This window comes from Equus asinus, chromosome 7, assembly GCF_041296235.1.
Source record: "Equus asinus isolate D_3611 breed Donkey chromosome 7, EquAss-T2T_v2, whole genome shotgun sequence".
Taxonomy (NCBI): domain Eukaryota; kingdom Metazoa; phylum Chordata; class Mammalia; order Perissodactyla; family Equidae; genus Equus; species Equus asinus.
The window spans coordinates 76315388-76333778 of NC_091796.1; the positions used below are offsets into that span (position 1 = coordinate 76315388).

Genomic DNA, 18391 nt, shown 5'->3' on the forward strand with positions numbered 1-18391 from the left:
AAAAAAGTTACAATGAAAGATAGCTGGTGTGGCTATATTGATATTGGAGAAAATTAAGGTAAAAAAGATTAGTAGATATTAGGAGGGACATTTCATATATTTAAATGGATCAGCTCATCAGGAAAATATTATAACAAAACAATTCTAAATTTATTGCATCTAATAATATCGCCTCAAAATAAACATAAATAAATAATCAATCTGTCATTCCGGCCTTAGGAATTCAGGGGAGGCTGAGAAGGTGACTGAGATAAGAGTGGAGTGGAGAGAGGAAGGTAGAAAATTGCCTGATGAAAGTAAAAGGAGGCTAGAAAATACAAAAATCATAGATATGATATTAAAGAGATGAGACTTTTTCCTGGAAACCAGGAAGTTATTGAAGTATTATGTCATGACTTGATGAGATTTGTTTTTAGGAGATCTCTCTTACTACTGTGGGGGAATGCATTGGAGGAAGGCAGGACTACTGGCAGAGAGGCCTGTTTCACTAATCGAGGTGAGATGATGTTGGCTGAGGCTGCGGAGATAAAGAAGGGAACAGATTTTTAAAATAAAGTATCCCGTAGCTTATGAAATATTTAAAATATTAGTAGGTTAATAGACTCACTTTTGGATTAGTAAACAAAGAAACTCAATAACAGACCTAGAAGTTGAGAAATTTTAAAGACTGCAGTTTTTTTTTTCTTTTTGTCTACAAAACCAACTTTAGGGCAGTGTTGCCTTTCATTTCAAAAGATCAGGTTTTTGTCAAATCGCTCTGGCTTGGTTGTAACCTTAGCTTAGTTGTGTTCTTGTTAGCAGAATATAAAGTTGGAACAATTAAACTCTCTTAATTTTCTGTTCTGGAGCTCCCTCTCTATTTTTTATTTTAGTTGACTTGTTTAAATTTGGTAATCTGTGGGCAACTGTTCAAGTGTCTCCTCAAGAAATGGACATTATTTTAAGTCCATTAAGCAGAATGACAGAGCATACATGCATGTGGCTTCCCTGCCCGGGCACAGCATCTTAAGCCATGTTTGTCCACATCCTTTCTCAGACGTAAAATTCTGTCTGAAAGGAGAGAATAATCCTTCAAGTAATGTTTTATATGTTCGTGTAGTTATTTGGTTTACTGTCTAACTACTTCTACTGCTACTTTTTGTGCGGATAGGGACATTGTCTCTTTTGTTCAAGGTTAGTACTCAACATATACCAGGTGCTCAATAAATATTTATTGAATGGCTAAGTGAATGACTGAGGAATGAAGGGATGAAGGAATATTTATCTTAAGCAAATCACCATCACTAAAATAAGGTGTTTCTTTTCCTTTCAATATTATAAATGCATTTTATTTTCATTTAAACTTTTGAAAGTCCAATAATAGAATGTTTGAAAGTAAAGTGATTATTTTTCATATTTGCAGGACTATCTCAAGCAGGTGCTGGACATTGATCTTCATGCTCAGATCCATTTTGGCAGGGTTTTTATGAAACCAGGGTATGAAAATAATCTTATCTCATATATGGGTTGGTTGACTGGCTTTAACAAAGTTTTAAATGCTGTCTTTTTACATTTTCTATTATGGATCATTTATTCTAGTAAAAGAAGTATTATAGTATTAGGATTCTTTGTACAATTGTAGCTCCTATCTGAAATGCAAATTCATCTTCCTTATGAATCACTGAGTTTGGTATAAACAAAGCAAAGTAACTTTCCAAACCTTTTCTCCCTTTAATTCCCATGTCTACTTCCTTCTTTCTCTTTTTTCTCTTTCTGTCCATACTGCTGCTTTCTCTCTTTTTCAGAACATTTTAATATGAAAATTCTCAAACATACACAACAGTAGGGAGTACAATGAAACCTCCATGTACCCATCACCCAGCATCAAGAGCTATCAACATTTTTCCATAATTGTTTTATCAGTCCCCTCCTTCACCTATCAGTCCCCTCCTTCACCTTTTTGGGAGGACAGAGGGCTGGACTGTTTTAAAGCAAATTCTAGGCATGTCACTTTAGTGTACATCTCAAATAATAATAATAACAGCAGCAGCATTCTCTTACATAATCACAATGGTATTTCTCACCCAACAAAATAAATAAGAATACCTTTATATCATCTAATACCCTGGTCATATTCAACGTCCTTGCAAATGTTACAAAAAAGAATGCCTTATTATATGTGTTTTGTTTGAATTAGGATTCAAGGCACGTCCCTCACTGTACTTAGTTGTTAAATCTCTATTAAACAAGAACATTTACTCCCCCCTCCTTTTTTTGTCATGCCATTGATGTGTTTAAGAAACTGAATCATTTGAGTCAAATGAATTTGGCTGATTGCTTCCTTGGGGTGGTGTTTAACTTGTTCCCCTCTCCCTCCAGTATATTCTGTAGACTAGAAGCTAGATCTAAAGGCTTAATTAGATTCAGATTCATTTTTTTTCCTTGGCAAGAATAGTTTACAAGTAGTGTTTCGATTAGCTCTGAGTTAACATCTGTGCCAGTCTTCCTGTGTTTTGTATGTGGGTCACCATGATAGCATGACTGACGAGTGGTGTAGGTCCATGCCGGGATCCGAGCTTACAAACCTGGGCCGCCAAAGCAGAGTGCACCAAACTTCACCACCACACCACAGAGCCAACACCACATACTGCTTCTTATAGCCTCCAAGGAAGAAAGAAAATAACCACATACCAAGATCTTGCATATCTGCTAAAAACTAGTAACTCCCTAATGGAAGAGATAGTAGAGGTTCTGTAATCAGTTATAAATCCTCAAAGAATGTCAAACATTGGTTTTGATGAAATATGTGTGGCCATGTCTTTCAGCAGTAGTCTGCCTGTTCAGACCCCTGCTACTCTATAAACCTTTGATTCCCTATTCAAAGGCCGTGTGTGGGTGAGCATTCCAGCCTACCTCCATACTGTCAGGGACAACAGTAATGATGCTTTAGTTCAGAATTACACTCTGATGGGTGCTCATGTGAACCCTAAGAGAGTAGAGGTGAGACTTAGCAGTTGTTACAAGTGAGATATGGGAACTATCAGCAAATTCCAGAAGACTTTTTCAAATGTCAAGGTGGGCTTCCTAATCTCCCTGGTAAGTACTGGGTACCTCATGTCAGTTTAGGACAGAGATCAGGGTTTACCTCCATGATTTTGCCATTTAAGTATGAAGTTAAGATTATCCCCAAAGCTATCTTCGCAACTTGATAGAATTTCGAATTCTTGGCATTTTATTTCTGTAGTTGCTCCAATATGGCTGCTACTGACAAGACCCTTTTATTATTGAAGCTGTTGGATTTAGATCATTCTTATTAAAAATATTTTGTATTAAGCAAATATTATTATGCTATGAGCACACAGGAGCTTTTTTTTTCCTTTCCCTATGGGCAGTACTAATTTAATTAGAATACAGAGGACATCCCAAAAGCATGTCAGTGTGCTTCTCACTAACCTCAAAAATTGAAATGATTATTCCTTTTGTAGTGAGAAAGAAGCTAACATTACTTGCCCTCACCTCTAGAGGAGAATTATTTGTAATATCTATTATTTAAATTAGTCTCAGCACCTATGATATATAATTTTGGTATTCTTTTTATTTTCACTCTGTTATTTACCACTTACTTCAACTTTAGGCATTCATCAGTTCCTAATGTTTATTCTCCTCCTTTAAAGTCATAACACCCTGTGACCTCAGTGATTGTACAAATGCTATTACATTCTGATCTCAAGAGGAGAGTTAAACAATAGATGCTGAGTTCCAAGGAAATGGCTTTCCAGAACTTAAACAAAAACTTAACATCTGGCAATAGGGCACTATTGATAGCAATGCGTGATAACAAAATGTTTTGTTGTAATGGAATCTTTTTTAAATGGGTACCTTTAGAGAAATCACAGTACCTGTCTGCAAGATGCAAAAGATGATTTAAATTGGCTTTAACTACTGTAGAAGGAAGGTGTTAAGCATCCCCTCCTCACTCTTACTGTGTCTGTTAGTTTGCTATGATAAAATAGGTTAGAAGTTTAAATCGGCTTATTTTACTTGGCCAGAATTTTATACTTGTCTGAAGATAAGAAGAATTTAAAGGTAATTGCTACTTAATAGTAGAACAAGAGGAAATGTAGCAAGCTCAAGAACAATTTAGCTTTGCTCTTCCCACATACAGTCTATTCTGAATGCAATTAACCTCTTTCATTTTAGACACAGAAATACCCAAAAACCATTTGCAGTGTTATCAACCAGATCTACCAATCACAATTTTTATGGATCTTCTCCAGAACATAGCTGTTGTCAAGAATGTATCTTGGAAATTATTTTCATTACACAGTAACAATCACTGCCAAATAACCTGTTCATAAATCAATATGACAATCTCATGTTTCTAAAACACAGCAAAGAATGAGGAAGTAAGCAAAAAAGGCCACAGAGTAGCCAAACATAGATGTTACAAAGTCCACAAACTAGCACTTCACAGCATGCTCTATGAGAGCCTTATCCAATTATGAGCCATAAAGTTAGAAAAACCTTGGTTCGAATCTTTGTTTCCCCACTTAGTAGCAGAGTGATTTTGGCTAAATGGCTTAATCTCTCTGAGTCTCAGTTTCCTCAACTATAAAATGGGATGATAGTTGTTACCCCATGGGATTGTTGTGAGAATTAAGTGAAATAATGGATGTAATGTATCACTGTTTCTTTAAAAATAGTAGCTTCTATTATTATTGTCATTCTAACAATATACTATTACTAGTACTCTCTGGTTCCCGAACCTAAAACCAGCTTTAAGGGTAGAGATGATGGCAGTCTAGCATTAAGGGGAGCCACAGAAAAGACCTGGGGGAAAAAAAAGACAGAATCAAGGATTATAGAAACACAGCAGTGTGTGGTGTGGGGTTATGGTTTATAGGTGAAAACAATACGCAATACCCTAGTGACTCAACATCACTGTATTATAGCGAAGTAGAATAAGTTAATAATGATGGTTGGGAATCATCAAAAAATGTTAGTCATATTATTGCAAAAGCTAACGAGTGAGTGATCCATTTTTGAAAGACCAACCTGTAAAACTAGTAAAAATAAAAACACTTTCAGTGCTTAAAAGGATACTTTTTCAACTATATGGAAATTTCAGCATTCCCTAAGGATTCTACATCATTCAAATTTTATTAATATAATGAAATTTTTAGCTGAAGTTCTATGTAAAGAGTAGTCAATAGAAAGAAATCATTATTCTTAACTGCCTGCTTCCTCCATCCCTCTCACACTCATCCCTTTCCACACCCCCATGAAAGGTTTCATGTCAGAATCTTAAGGAAGTATAGTTTGAGAATATTTTTAATTACTATTGCTTTAATTTTGTTCTAGTCATGGTATTTTACTTATTTTGACATTTCAAAAAACTCCCTTCTGAGACAGCCATGGTGGCCTAGTGGTTAAGTTCAGCGTGCTCCACTTTGGCAGCCCAGGTTCGGTTCCCGGGCATGGACCCACACCACATGTCTGTCAGTGACCATGCTGTGGCAGCAGCTCACATATAAAAAGAAGATTGGCAACAGATGTTAGCTCTGGGCAAATCTTCCTCAGCAAAAAACAAAAATAAAATCTCCCTTCATAGAAGGCAGATTCTTATTTTTATTGTTGGTTACAGTTTAAAGGGTTGCGAGATACTCATCTTGAACAATAGGCAGTTATCTGATAGACATGTATTACCAGGTAGTCTTCTGATAATAAGAATGATTGTTATAAAGCTCCAGCAAAAATAGTATGATATAATATTAACTAGAGGGGTAGAGAAACTCCAGGATTTGGAATACACTTCTAATGGCACTCACAGGAAGGAAAAAAAGTAGGCTACAGAAAACCAGGAAGTTTGAAAACAGAAGATACTAAAAACAAATTAATTTAAAGGCTCTTGAAACACTTCAGAGTATAAAGGTTTAAAGCAGAGCCAACAGAAAAGTATTTTTATGTGATGAGTTCTCTGTGAAGAGCCATGTAACAAACAAACAGGAGTACTTAACTTACTCTTCATATTCCTTAGCAGACGCTAACAAATAACCTCATGTCTCTCTAGCCTGCCAACAACATTTGCAACTCTGGATATAGATGGTGTAAGAAAAATAATCTTTGCACTGCCAGGTAAGAACAATTGAAATAGTTTCGTTTGCTTTTTCTGGAAAAATGACCAAAATCTTTTTGAATCCCAGATGACTAGTCTCCTATCAGAGCACTTGATTGGCATCTGAAAGACCTGGGCTCACATCCCAGCTTTACTGCTGTATGACCTTGGGCAAATTACTTAACCTCTCTGAAGCTGTGTCTTGATCTATAAATTGGGGCTAACAGCTACTTCATAGGATTGGTGTGAAAGTCAAACTAGATAGTATCTTTCAAAGCGCATTCAAAATGCCAAGATGATAATCAAGTGTTAGCTCTTGCTAAATCTTTCTGGGGCACTTTTCCTTAAAGAAAATTGGTCAAAGTTAGCAGTCTAATCACCTCCCACGACTACAAGTGTTGTGCTCAAGGGGCCAAAGGGCCTTGAATCGCCTGGGCAAATACTAGAACAAAACCCATAAAGCTGCCTGTGATCCTTGCCAAATGTGGACTGCGGGGTGAGGGCCGACGTGGAAGGAGGGCCTCCTAGTCCTGGTGCTTCTCAGCCAAACCTCAATATCATCAGTCTGACCACATCACCATCCCCAGCCTCACTCCCATGTGAGCAGAAACTCACATGTTCGTGTTATAGAAAAAGCAAAGGGATTCAGTTGACAAAGACTTTCAAATTCAGTTTTTTATATTGATTTCTGGCTGTGCAGTTAAAGCCATGCTTCAAAAGCCATTACTAATCTTGACAAATTCTAAAACAGTTTAGAAGTTTGTGTATCTACTTGTTGTTTTTTTCAATTTTTGAAATTATCCTCTGCTCTGTAACAGTGTCCTATTCTCTGTTTTTTGGCATGATTCCTTCAGAAAATAACTGACTTATTCCTTTCAGATGCACAAATCTGGTGGCTTTGAGATATTCATCTGCTTTCTATATTAGATAAATCTCAAAATAGTGATACAAAGAAAGGAAAGCAGGCAGAAAAATTTAGAATTTTAAAAACATTTCTAAAACTCCTATCTATAAGCATAAAAGTGATTAGAGTTCTATCATATAGGAAATTTTGAGAGAGAGGACATGTAAGTAAAGTGGACCCCAAAATGTATTTCTGGTATAGAACTCCTTAGGGCCTTTAGATCCTCTGAAAGCCTTTATATAAGGAAGTGTGATCCTCTTCCTACTGCGTTTGGCCTAGAAGAAACTGTTTACTTTGTCTACAGAACATATGACTTGACCTGCAGACGAAGAATGTTACAGTGGGAGCCTATTTTGCCATTACTTATGAAGTATTGTTGATCACCCAGAGAAGTTAGAATTAAATAACCTATTTTCAAATTGCTACTCTAATTTGAGGTTTTCTCTGCTCAGCCTGAATGAACCAAAAGAGGGCAGCAATAGCTCACGGGTTCAGTTTGTAGAACTAGCAAAGTGGCTCCTTTCACAAGGATTTTACAATTCAGTATTGTTTCTGCTTTCTTGAATGCCATGCTTTTAAAGCCATTACTAATCTTGAAAAGTTTTAAAGCACTTTAAAAGTTTTCTGTATTCACTTGCTATTTTTTTAACTTTTTAAATTACTATAATAACACGTGTTCACTGTAAAAACATTAGAAAATACAGAGACACCTTAAGAAACTCCCCACCGAAATAACCACTAGGTGAAATTTTTTTATTTGAGTCCTTCCAGTCCTTTTTCTTATATAGAGCAATTCACTTTTTATAGAGTAATTCTATAAAGCAGTGGCATTACAGGAACTCTGTAATCATTCTTAAACAATAGCTTTTTTCCCTTTTTTTTTTTTGGCTTTTCCAGAAAAATTTACATGTGTTTGTATTTTGAGGCAAGGGAAAAGCAACTGATTCTCATTAAGAGTCTACTGTACTGTTGGACAACTCATTTTTCTATTGAAATCATTAGTATCACTCATCACTTTTTACCATTGAAAAAAATCTATTCTTAACTACTTTTGTGGGTAGACAAAAATTAAAGAAATGGTTTTAGCTAATAATAGGCTAAACTGACCATTGCCTTTTACTTTGGTGATGGAATTAGCAGCACATTGCCAGGCCAAGGGAACCTAAAAATCTAATAGCCCATCCCTCCTCACCCCCCCCCCACAGTATATACATACATACTCACATACCACTATAAAAAAGTATTAATAAAATTAGAATTTTAGAGCAAGAAGTGATATTGAGAATCATATCATCCAAACCTTTCATTTTGTGGATGAGTAGTTAAGCTCAGAAAGGTTTGGAACTCACCAGCGTCACACAGCTTGATTAGTTAACAATACTGCACAGAAACTCAATCTGTTATGCTCAGCCCAGCCTTTTTATTCATAGCCCACCTTTCCTCCTTTTGAAGTGCATGACATACCCAGATTTCTTCTTGGAGAAGTACAACTGAATTCCTCAAATTCTTCTTATAACTTCAAAAGAACTTGGTATGTCTATGAGTCTGCTCAGGCTACCATAATGTAATAGAATATTACAGACGGGATGGCTTGAACAACAGAAATTAATTTTCTCACAGTTCTGGTGACTAGAAGTCTAACATCAAGGTGCCAGCAAGGTTGGTTTCTCTTGAGCCTCTCTTCCTGTCTTGCAGAAGGCCATCTTCTCACTATGTCCTCCTGTGGCCTGTCTTCTGTGTATGTGCACTCCTGCTGTTTCTGCCTCTTTTTGTGAAGACACCGTTCCTATTGGATTAGGACCTCACACTTATGACCTCATTTAACTTTAATTACCTCTTTAAAGGCCCTATCTCCAAATATAGTCACGCTGGCGGTTAAGACTTCAACATAGGAATTTGGAGGGAGCGCAAGTCAGTCATAACAGTATTCATCTTCAAGCCCTCCTATTCTTAAATCATTTAGTTTTATTTTTAAAATTTAAAGAAGTTTCTGGGTAGAGGGGATTATGAATAAATTTCTTTATGCTTATCCTAGTTTCTAATTTTTTTTGTACTGAGCATGTGTTACTGTGGTAATTTTAAAACATTTAAAAAATAACAAGTAGAGTCTGCTTTAAAACTTAACAGGATTAGTAATAGCTTTTGACCCATAGCTCCCAGGAAAGCAGCAATAAATAGTGTTAAATAGTTTCTGGGCATCAAAGGTCTCTGCATCTCGCTGGTAGAGCCATGTCTACACCCTCTGGCGTTTGGTTGGCTTCAGCTCTATCCCGGCATCCTTTTAGATTCGAGGTGGCTCAGAAGAGGAAGACTATTGCTTAGTCACTTCACTCTCTCACACCTCAAGGTATAGACGGTCATAATTATTCAGCAAATCTTTATGTGTGTACTTTAAATAACTGCCTGGTTGACTTTCAGGGAATCCTGTGTCAGCTGTGGTCACCTGCAATCTCTTTGTTGTGCCTGCACTGAGAAAGATGCAGGGCATCTTGGATCCTCGGCCAACCATCATCAAAGCCAGGGTAATGTTTTCTAATGACCAAGAACCAAAATTGAAGTCTAATAACAATTAAGAGTATGATTTCCTAACCCCTGGAACAAACATCTAGAATTTTATATTAGTTTTGAGGGAAAATGTGCTTATATTCTCCCCTTCGTGATAGAAAATGGAGGGAAAAGGGTCCCTTTTATTCCCCTCCCTCATTATTCCATGACTTCTAAAGTGGATAATTTTCTCCAGCGAGAAGTCCATGTGGGAGTAGATATGTAATGATAAAACGATTAGCAGAGGGGCCGGCCCCATGGCTGAGTGGTTAAGTTCTCATGCTCCGCTTCAGCGGCCCAGGATTTCACTGGTTCAGATCCTGTGTGCGAACATGGCACCGCTCATCAAGCCATGCTGAGGTGGCGTCCCACATGCCACAACTACAAGGACTCACAACTAAGGATACACAACTATGTACCAGGGGGCTTTGAGGAAAAAAAGGAAAAATAAAAAAATCTTAAAGAAAAAAATGGTCAGCAGAATGTGGCTGGCACGACCCTAACACTAAACCTGTAGTGAAAGAGGGACAAGAATTTGCTTTCTCCTGTGTAAACCTGCAGAGTATAGCAATTTACCTGCTCACTTTTTCTCTGACCTCACTGATAAATTTTAAACGGTTCAGGAAAAGAAAATGGACTAGAAAGAGTCTAGTGAATCAAAAGGAGAAGATGACCATATTGTTTGAAAAAGGACGAGTAAGGCTGAGGAATCAGACCGAAGGTAAAAGTCACTTGGAAATTAGAGTCCCCTTCTCCAGCAACACTAACTTGAATCTGATTTACTACTACTCAACTAATTATGTGACACACTTTCTGTATAACTAATGAACAATTTTCTTGGTGATATAAACTAGAATACCAAACCATTACTTTTATTTTTTTAAGCTTTATTAAAACATAATTTATATACAAAAAGTTGCACATATTTAATGTATACATTTTGATGAGTTTGGACATACGTGTACAGCCATGATATCATCACCACAATCAAGGTACTAAACATATCCATCACCTCCCAGAATTTTCTCATGTTCTTTTGTGGTTTTGTTTGTTTGTTTGTTTCATGGTAAGAACATTTAACATGAGAATTATCTTCTTAAAGTATTTTTAAGTGCACAAAACAATATCGTTAACTATAAAGTACTATGTTGTACAGCAGATCTCTGGAACTTACCTTGCATAACAGAAACTTTATACCCATTGAGTAACGATTCCCCATTTCCTCCTCCCCTCATCTCCTGGCAGCCACCACTCTATTCTCAGCTTCCATAACTTTGACTATTTTAGATACCTCATATAAGTGGAATCATACAATATTTATCCTTCTTTGACTGGCTTATTTCACTTAGTATAATGTACTCTAGCTTATCCATGTTGCCACAAATGGTGGGATTTCTTTCTTTTTTAAAGTTGAATAGTATTCCATCATGTGTGTATACGACATTTTCCTTGTTCATTCATCTGTCAATGGACATTTGGGTTGTTTCCATATCTTGCCTATTGTGAACAATGCTACAGTGAACATGGGGGTGCAGATGTCTCTTTGAGATCCTGATTTCAGTTCTTTAGGATATATGCCCAGAAGTAGAATTACTGGATCATATGGTAGTTTTATTTTTAATTCTTTGAGGAACCTCCATACTGTTTTCCATAGTGGCTAAACCATTCTACATTCCCACCCACAGTATATAAGTGTTCCAGTTTCTCCATATCCTGACCAACACTTGTTATATTTTCATTTTTTGATAATAGCCATCCTAACAGGCGTGAGGTGATATCTCATTGTGGTTGTGATCTGCATTTCATATACTCTTTCATATACCTGGTGGCCATGTGTATCTCTTCTTTGGAGAAATGTCTGTTCAAGTCAGCTGTGCCTGTCTGAGCCTGGGACACTCCTTGGGATCACAGCGGTCCTTTGAGGTCTCCCACCAACTGGCAGCTACTTCGCAAAAGAGATTGAGACTATACAGAAGAACCAATCAGAAATTTGGAGATGAAAAACACAATGGATGAGATAAAGAAAAATCTGGACTCCCTGACAGTGGTAGTCTTCTTTTAAATTAAATGGAAAAAGAAGAAAAAAGCCATAAATGAACAAAAAATATTCTGATCAAGTCAGAAGATCAAAGTCTTAAAGCCTACACATTCATACCAGTAATACTGAATTTGCTATTTTCATATTTAGCTGAATTTAGGAAATAAGTAAAATCCACATTGTTAACATGAGAAATAAAGAAGACTTCTCTTTGACTTTGCAGAGTTCTTATGAATCTTTTCATTTATTTCTCATGCTAACATCCACCATCTCTTCTTTAAAACTAATGTCATAGCAGCCATCCATTCTGACAACAATGATGAGGCAGAGTGCTCTGCAATCACACTGATGCCTGGTACGTTGTTCATCACGCTGCTCACTCCTGTCAGGTCCTGGAATTGAGAACTGGTCTAAGAATCAAACTCCTTTCTCTCTCACACAGAGCAGTGTTACTGGGACTGTGAGGATGGGTCATCAGTATGCTTAGCTGTTTGCTTCTTTTGTTTTTAACTCCCAAAATCACCCTCACACCTTTACTGGCATAACTGCCACTTTAGAACATAACCTTATTCACTTCCTTGAAACATAGTAAAACTTATTGTCTCTATTTCTGACCACCCAAGATGCAGCTTATAAATGTTCTCCAAAATGGTTGCCACAGTCACAACCTCTCCCAATTCTTGCTGCTTTCAGGAGTGAAGTGGATGTTAAATGCTAGTGTTGGTAACTCATACTGCTGGACTCTGATGTAGCTGTCCTATGAGTAGGGCAATGCTGCATTGTTTTAAAAGGTCTGCACAAAACATGTCATCCTTTTATATCAACACATTCTGAAGAGCAACAGTTTAAAATAAGCCCTTGCCTCCTTAAAATAAGGAGACTGGGAAGATGTTGGCATAGGAGGACTCTGAATTCACCTCCTCCCACAGACACAACAAATTTACAAGTACCTATAGAACAGTTGCCTCTGAGAGAGAACCAGAAACTGGATAAAAAGGACTCCCACAACAAGGGACAACACTGACAGAGGCAGAAGAGGCAAAAATACCTTTCTGCTGAGGAAAAAAACACATTCTACCCACAGCACTTCACACCCAGGAGCAGTCATAAGGTTATTATATATGAACCTCATGATAATCACAAACCAGAAACCCATAATAAATACACAAAAAATTAAGAAAAAGGAACCCAGACATAATACTAAAGAAAGCCATCAAATCACAAGGGAAGAGAGCAAGAGAATAAGAAAGGAACAGAGAAGAACTACTAAAACACCCAGAAAAAAAGTAATAAAATGGCAATAGGTCCATACTTATCAGTAGCTACTTTATATGTCAATGGACTAAATGCTACAATCAAAAGACATAGGGTGACTGAATGGATAAAAAAAAATAAGACCCATATATATGCTGCATGCAAGAGACACACTTCAGACCTAAAGACACTCACAAACTGAAAGTGAAGGGATGGAAAAGGATACTCCATGCATATGGCAATGAAAAGAAAGCTGAGGTAGCAAACTTGTATCAAACAAAATAGACTTTAAAACAAAAGCTGTAACAAGAGACAAAGAAGGGCAGCACATACTGATAAAGGGAACAATCAAACAAGAGGATATAACATTTATGAATATCTATGCACCAAACATAGGAGCACCTAAATATGTAAAGCAATTATTAACAGATGTAAAAAGAGGAATAGACAAGAGGAACGGCGTCAGCAACATGTCAGAGTCAGCTGTTCCCTTTGTCTCTCCCACTTCTAACTACAACTAAATGGACATTCATTGATCAGCAGAGGATACACACACAGCACCTCAACACACCTGAGAGACCCATGCTGCTATACGTCTGAAGGTAGATGGACTACCCCTGGGGAGGTGGTGCAGATCGCTGAGAATTCTCCGGCCCCAGGCAACCCAGTACTTGCATGCCACTGCTTCCCCAGCTGAAGCACTCATAGCACCACTGCAGTCCCAAAGGTGGGCGTGCACCTTGGTGTGACTGTGGAAACAGGTGATGGCAGCCCTGAGCCCCAGCATGATTGCACTTTGGTCCAGTGGGAAAGCCCACAGTCCCACCATGGCCCCAGGGAGTGTCTCTGGCTCACACCGAGTGAGGAGGCCCCACATACCAAGGACAAAGGTTTCTGTGACCTAGGAGCAGACGGCGGCACAGCTGCAAGTCTGGGCAAACAAGCCCCTGGCTACTTCGAACGCCCAAAGTCCTGCTGCAGTCATGAAGAAGGAGTGCAACTTGACAGGACATGGGAGCAGCCAGCAGCAGCCCTGAGCCCCTGTGTGATGACTCTCTCAACCAGTGGGAGAGTCCACAATCCCACTGCTGTCCCAGGGAGCAGCTCTGGCTCAGACCCAGCAGGGAGGCCCCACCCACCAAGCACAACAGCTGGTACAACCTAGGACCAGATGGCAGCAGAGCTTTTGAGTCCAGGCAAATTAGCTCCCAGCTGCAGCAAATGCCCATCATATCTCTGTGGTCCCGAAGAGGGTAGGGCATCAGGGCAGGACTGTGGGAGCAGGTGGCAGCAGCCTGGAGCCCCCACATTATTGTTCTCCCAGTTGGTGGGAGACCTCAAAGGGCCACTGTGATCCCAAGGAGTGGCCCAGGCTTGGACAGGCACAGCTGATGGGGATTTTGGCTGGCTCAGATTACCCAGCTCCCCCCAGTGGTGGCAGGTGGAAGCTGCAACCAAATTCTATCTCTATGCAAAGGCACAAATCTATGCTGTCAAGCAGTATGAAAAAATACATTAAATCTCCAGAACAGAATAAAAGTGACAAGTACCCAGAAATCAGTCCAGAAGACACAGGAATCTATAACTTGAATGACAGAGAATTAAAAATAGTTATCATTTAAAAACTCAAGGAGTTAAAAGAGAATGCAGAAAGAAAATTCAATGAGTTTGGGAGCTACTTCGCAAAAGAGATTGGGACTATACAGAAGAACCAATCAGAAATTTGGAGATGAAAAACACAATGGATGAGATAAAGAAAAATCTGGACTCCCTGAACAGTAGAGCTGATATTATGGAGGACAGAATTAGCAGTTTGCAGGACAGAAATATAGAAATGCTTCAGATAGAGGAGAGAGAACTAAGACTAAAAAGAAACGAAGAAATTCTCTGAGAAACAACCAACTCAATTAGGAAATGCAACGTAAGGATTATAGATATTACAGAGGGTGAAGAGAAGGAGAATAGAGCAGAAAGCTTATTCAAAGAATTAATAGCAGAGAATTTCCCAAACTTGGGTAAGGAGATGGAAGTACACGTGACAGAAGCAATATATCTCCAAAATATATCAGTGTAAAAAGACCTTCTCCAAGGCATGTAGTAGTAAAGCTGGCAAAAGTCATTGATAAAGAAAAAATATTGAGGGAAGCAAGGCAGGAGAAAATAATGTACAAAGGAACCCCTATCAGGCTTTCAGCAGATTTCTCAGCAGTAACCTTACAGGCTAAGAGATAGTGGAATGATATATTCAAAATTCTGAAAGACAAAAACCTAACCAAGAATACTCTGTCCAGTAAAAATATCCTTCAGATATGATGGAGAAATAAAAACTTTCCCAGATGAAAAAAACAAAGTTAAGGGAGTCCATCACACAAGACACCTCCTATAAGAAATCCTCAAGAAGGCCCTCATACCAGAAAAAAGAAAGAAAGAAAGGGGTTACAAAACTCTGAGCAAGGAGATAAATAGATAGACAAAATGAGAAAATTTCATCTCTCTATCAGAACAGGTTAGCAAATAATTATAACACTAAAGATGAAGGGAAGGAAAACACCAAAAATAAATATAGTCTTGTCATTTCAACCACAGACTAACAACACAAGATGGAATAAGATGTGACGGTAACAACTTAGAAGGGGAAAAGGAGAGGGATGGAACTGGCTTAGTCTAAGGAAATAAGAGGCTATCAGAAAATAGACTCTCTCATCTATGAGAGTTTTTTATACACATCTCATGGTAACCACTCAACAAATAATTAGAACAGAGACACAGATGATGAATAAGGAGAAAACTAAGAAAACCAGCATAGAAAATGACCTAACTGAATTGGTAGTCCAAAATACACGGGACAGGAAACAAAGGAAATGCAGAAGAACTGGAAACTGAGAGAGAAAATGGCAGCATTAGGCCCTCATATATCAATAATCACTCTAAATGCAAATGGATTGAATTCTCCAATCAAAAGACACAGATTGGTAGGATGTATTAAAAAACAAGACCCAACAATATGCTTCTTCCAAGAAATAGATCTCAGCTCCAAAGACAAACAGGTTCAGAGTGAAGGGATGGAAGACAATACTCCAAGCTAATGGCAAACAAAAGAAAGCAGGCATTGCCAAACTTATATCAGACAAAGTAGACTTCAAGACAAAAAAGTTCATAATGATAAAAGGGACACTCCACCAAGATGACAAATACACTTATAAATATGTATGCACCCAACACAGAAGTGTGAAAGTACCTAAAGCAACTATTAACAAACCTAAAAAGAGATGTTAACAACACAATAATAGTAAGAGACCTCAGCATCCCACTTACACCAATGTATAGATCATCCAGACAGAAAGTCAACAAGGAAATTGTGGAATTAAGCACAAAACTAGACCAGATAACCGTAATACATATATCTATAGAACACTCCATCCAAAGACAGCAGATGACACATTCTTCTCAAGTGTGCATGAAACATTCTCAAGGATAGACCATATGTTGGGAAACAAGGCAAGCCTCAATAAATTTAAGAAGATTGAAATAATATCAAGCACCTTTTTGACCATAATGCTATGAAACTAGAAATCAACTACAAGAAAAAAACTGGGAAAAGAACAAGGATATGGAGACTAAATAACATGATACAGAACAACCAATGGATCACTGAAGAAATTAAATCAGAAATCAAAAACTATCTGGAAACAAATAAAAATGAAACCACACCATGCTAACTCACATGGGATGCAGCAAAAGCAGTCCTAAGATGGAAATTCATTGCAATACAGGCTCACCTTAACAAACAAGAAAAATCTCAAATAAAGAATCTCAAACTACACCTAACAGAATTAGAAAAAGGAGAACAAATGAAGCCCAAAGTCAGCAGAAGGAGGAAAATAATAAAAATTAGAGCAGAAAAAAATGAGATTGAAACACAAAAGACAGTAGAAAAGATCAACGAAACACAGAGCTGATTCTTTGAGAAGATAAAATTGACAAGCCTTTAGCCAGTCTCACTATGAAAAAAAGAGAAAAGGCTCACATAAATAAAATTTAGAAATGAAAGAGGAGAAATTACAATGGATACCAAAGAAATACAAAAGATTATAAGATAATACTATGAAAAACTATATGCCAACAAATTGGACAATCTATAAGAAATGGATAAATTCTTAGACTCTTACAACCTCCCAAAACTGAATCAAGAGGAAATGGACAATCTGAATAGACCAATCACAAGTAGAGATTGAAACAGTAATCAAAAACCTCCCAAAAAATAAAAGTCCAGGACCAGATGGCTTCTCTAGAGAATTCTACCAAACATTCAAAGAAGATTTATTACCTGTCCTTCTCAAACTATTCCAAAAAGTTGAAGAAGACAGAACACTTCCTAACACAAGCCAACATCACCCAGATACCAAAGCCAGACAAGGATAACACAAAGAAAGAAAATTACAGGCCAGTATTGCTGATGAACATAGATGCAAAAATCCTCAACAAAATATTCACAAACCAAGTATAGCATTACATTAAAAGGTTCATACACCATGATCAAGTTGGATTAATACCAGGGACGAGGGACATTTCAACATCTGAAAATCAATCAGTGTGATATACCACATTAACAAAATGAGGAACAAAAACTGCATGATCATCTCAATAGATGCAGAGAAAGCATTTGACAAGATCTAACATCCATTTATGATAAAAACTCTCAATAAAATGGATATAGAAAGAAAGTATCTCAACATGATAAAGGTCATATGTGACAAACCCACAGCTAATATCACACTCAGTGGTGAAAAACTGAAAGCTATCCTTTTAGGAACAGGAACCACACAAGGATGCCCACTTTCACCACTCTTATTTAACATAGTATAGGAAGTCCTAACCAGAGGAATGAGGCAAGAAAAAGAAATAAAGGGGATCAAAATTGGAAAGGAAGAAGTAAAACTGCCACTATTTGCAGATGACATGATTTTATATATAGAAAACCCTGAAGAATCCACCAAAAAACTATTAGAAATAATAAATAAATACAGTAAAGTTGCAGGATACAAAATCAACATACAAAAATCAGTTTCAGGGAGCAGGCCCCGTGCCCAAGTGGTGAAGTTCGCATGCTCCGCTGTGGTGGCCCGGGGTTTTGCCAGTTTGGATCCTGGGCGCGGACATGGCACTGCTCATCGAGGCATGCTGAGGCAGCATCCCACGTGCCACAACTAGAAGGACCCACAACTAAAAATATACAACTATGCACAAGGGGGCTTTGGGGAGAAAAAGGAAAAATAAACTCTTTAAGAAAAAAAATCAGTTTCATTTATGGGGCCCCTTGGTGGCATAGTGGTTAAATTTGCGTGCTCTGCATTGGCAGCCTGGGGTTTGCAGGTTCAAATCCTGGGCACAGACCTACACGCTGCTCATCAAGCCATGCTGTGGCAGCATCCCACGTACAAAATAGAGGAAGATTGGTACAGATTACAAAAGTTTGCTCAGGGAGAATCCTTCTCACCAAAAAAAAAAAAAATCAGTTTAATTTCTATCCACTAACAAGGAAATAGCAGAAAGAGAA

General features: G+C 37.8%; 1 protein-coding gene across 28 annotated transcripts in view; it reads left to right on the forward strand.

Moving 5' to 3' along the window:
• The window catches only part of GPHN (gephyrin), a 578713-nt gene that overhangs the window by 550027 nt on the left and 10295 nt on the right, over positions 1-18391 (forward strand). For all 28 annotated transcript variants that reach the window (XM_014860909.3, XM_014860913.3, XM_070513810.1 and 25 more), the window contains 3 exons: positions 1403-1476; positions 6050-6114; positions 9417-9520. In XM_014860909.3, the coding sequence (XP_014716395.1) occupies positions 1403-1476; positions 6050-6114; positions 9417-9520 (243 nt within the window). The remainder of the gene's footprint in view (positions 1-1402; positions 1477-6049; positions 6115-9416; positions 9521-18391) is intronic.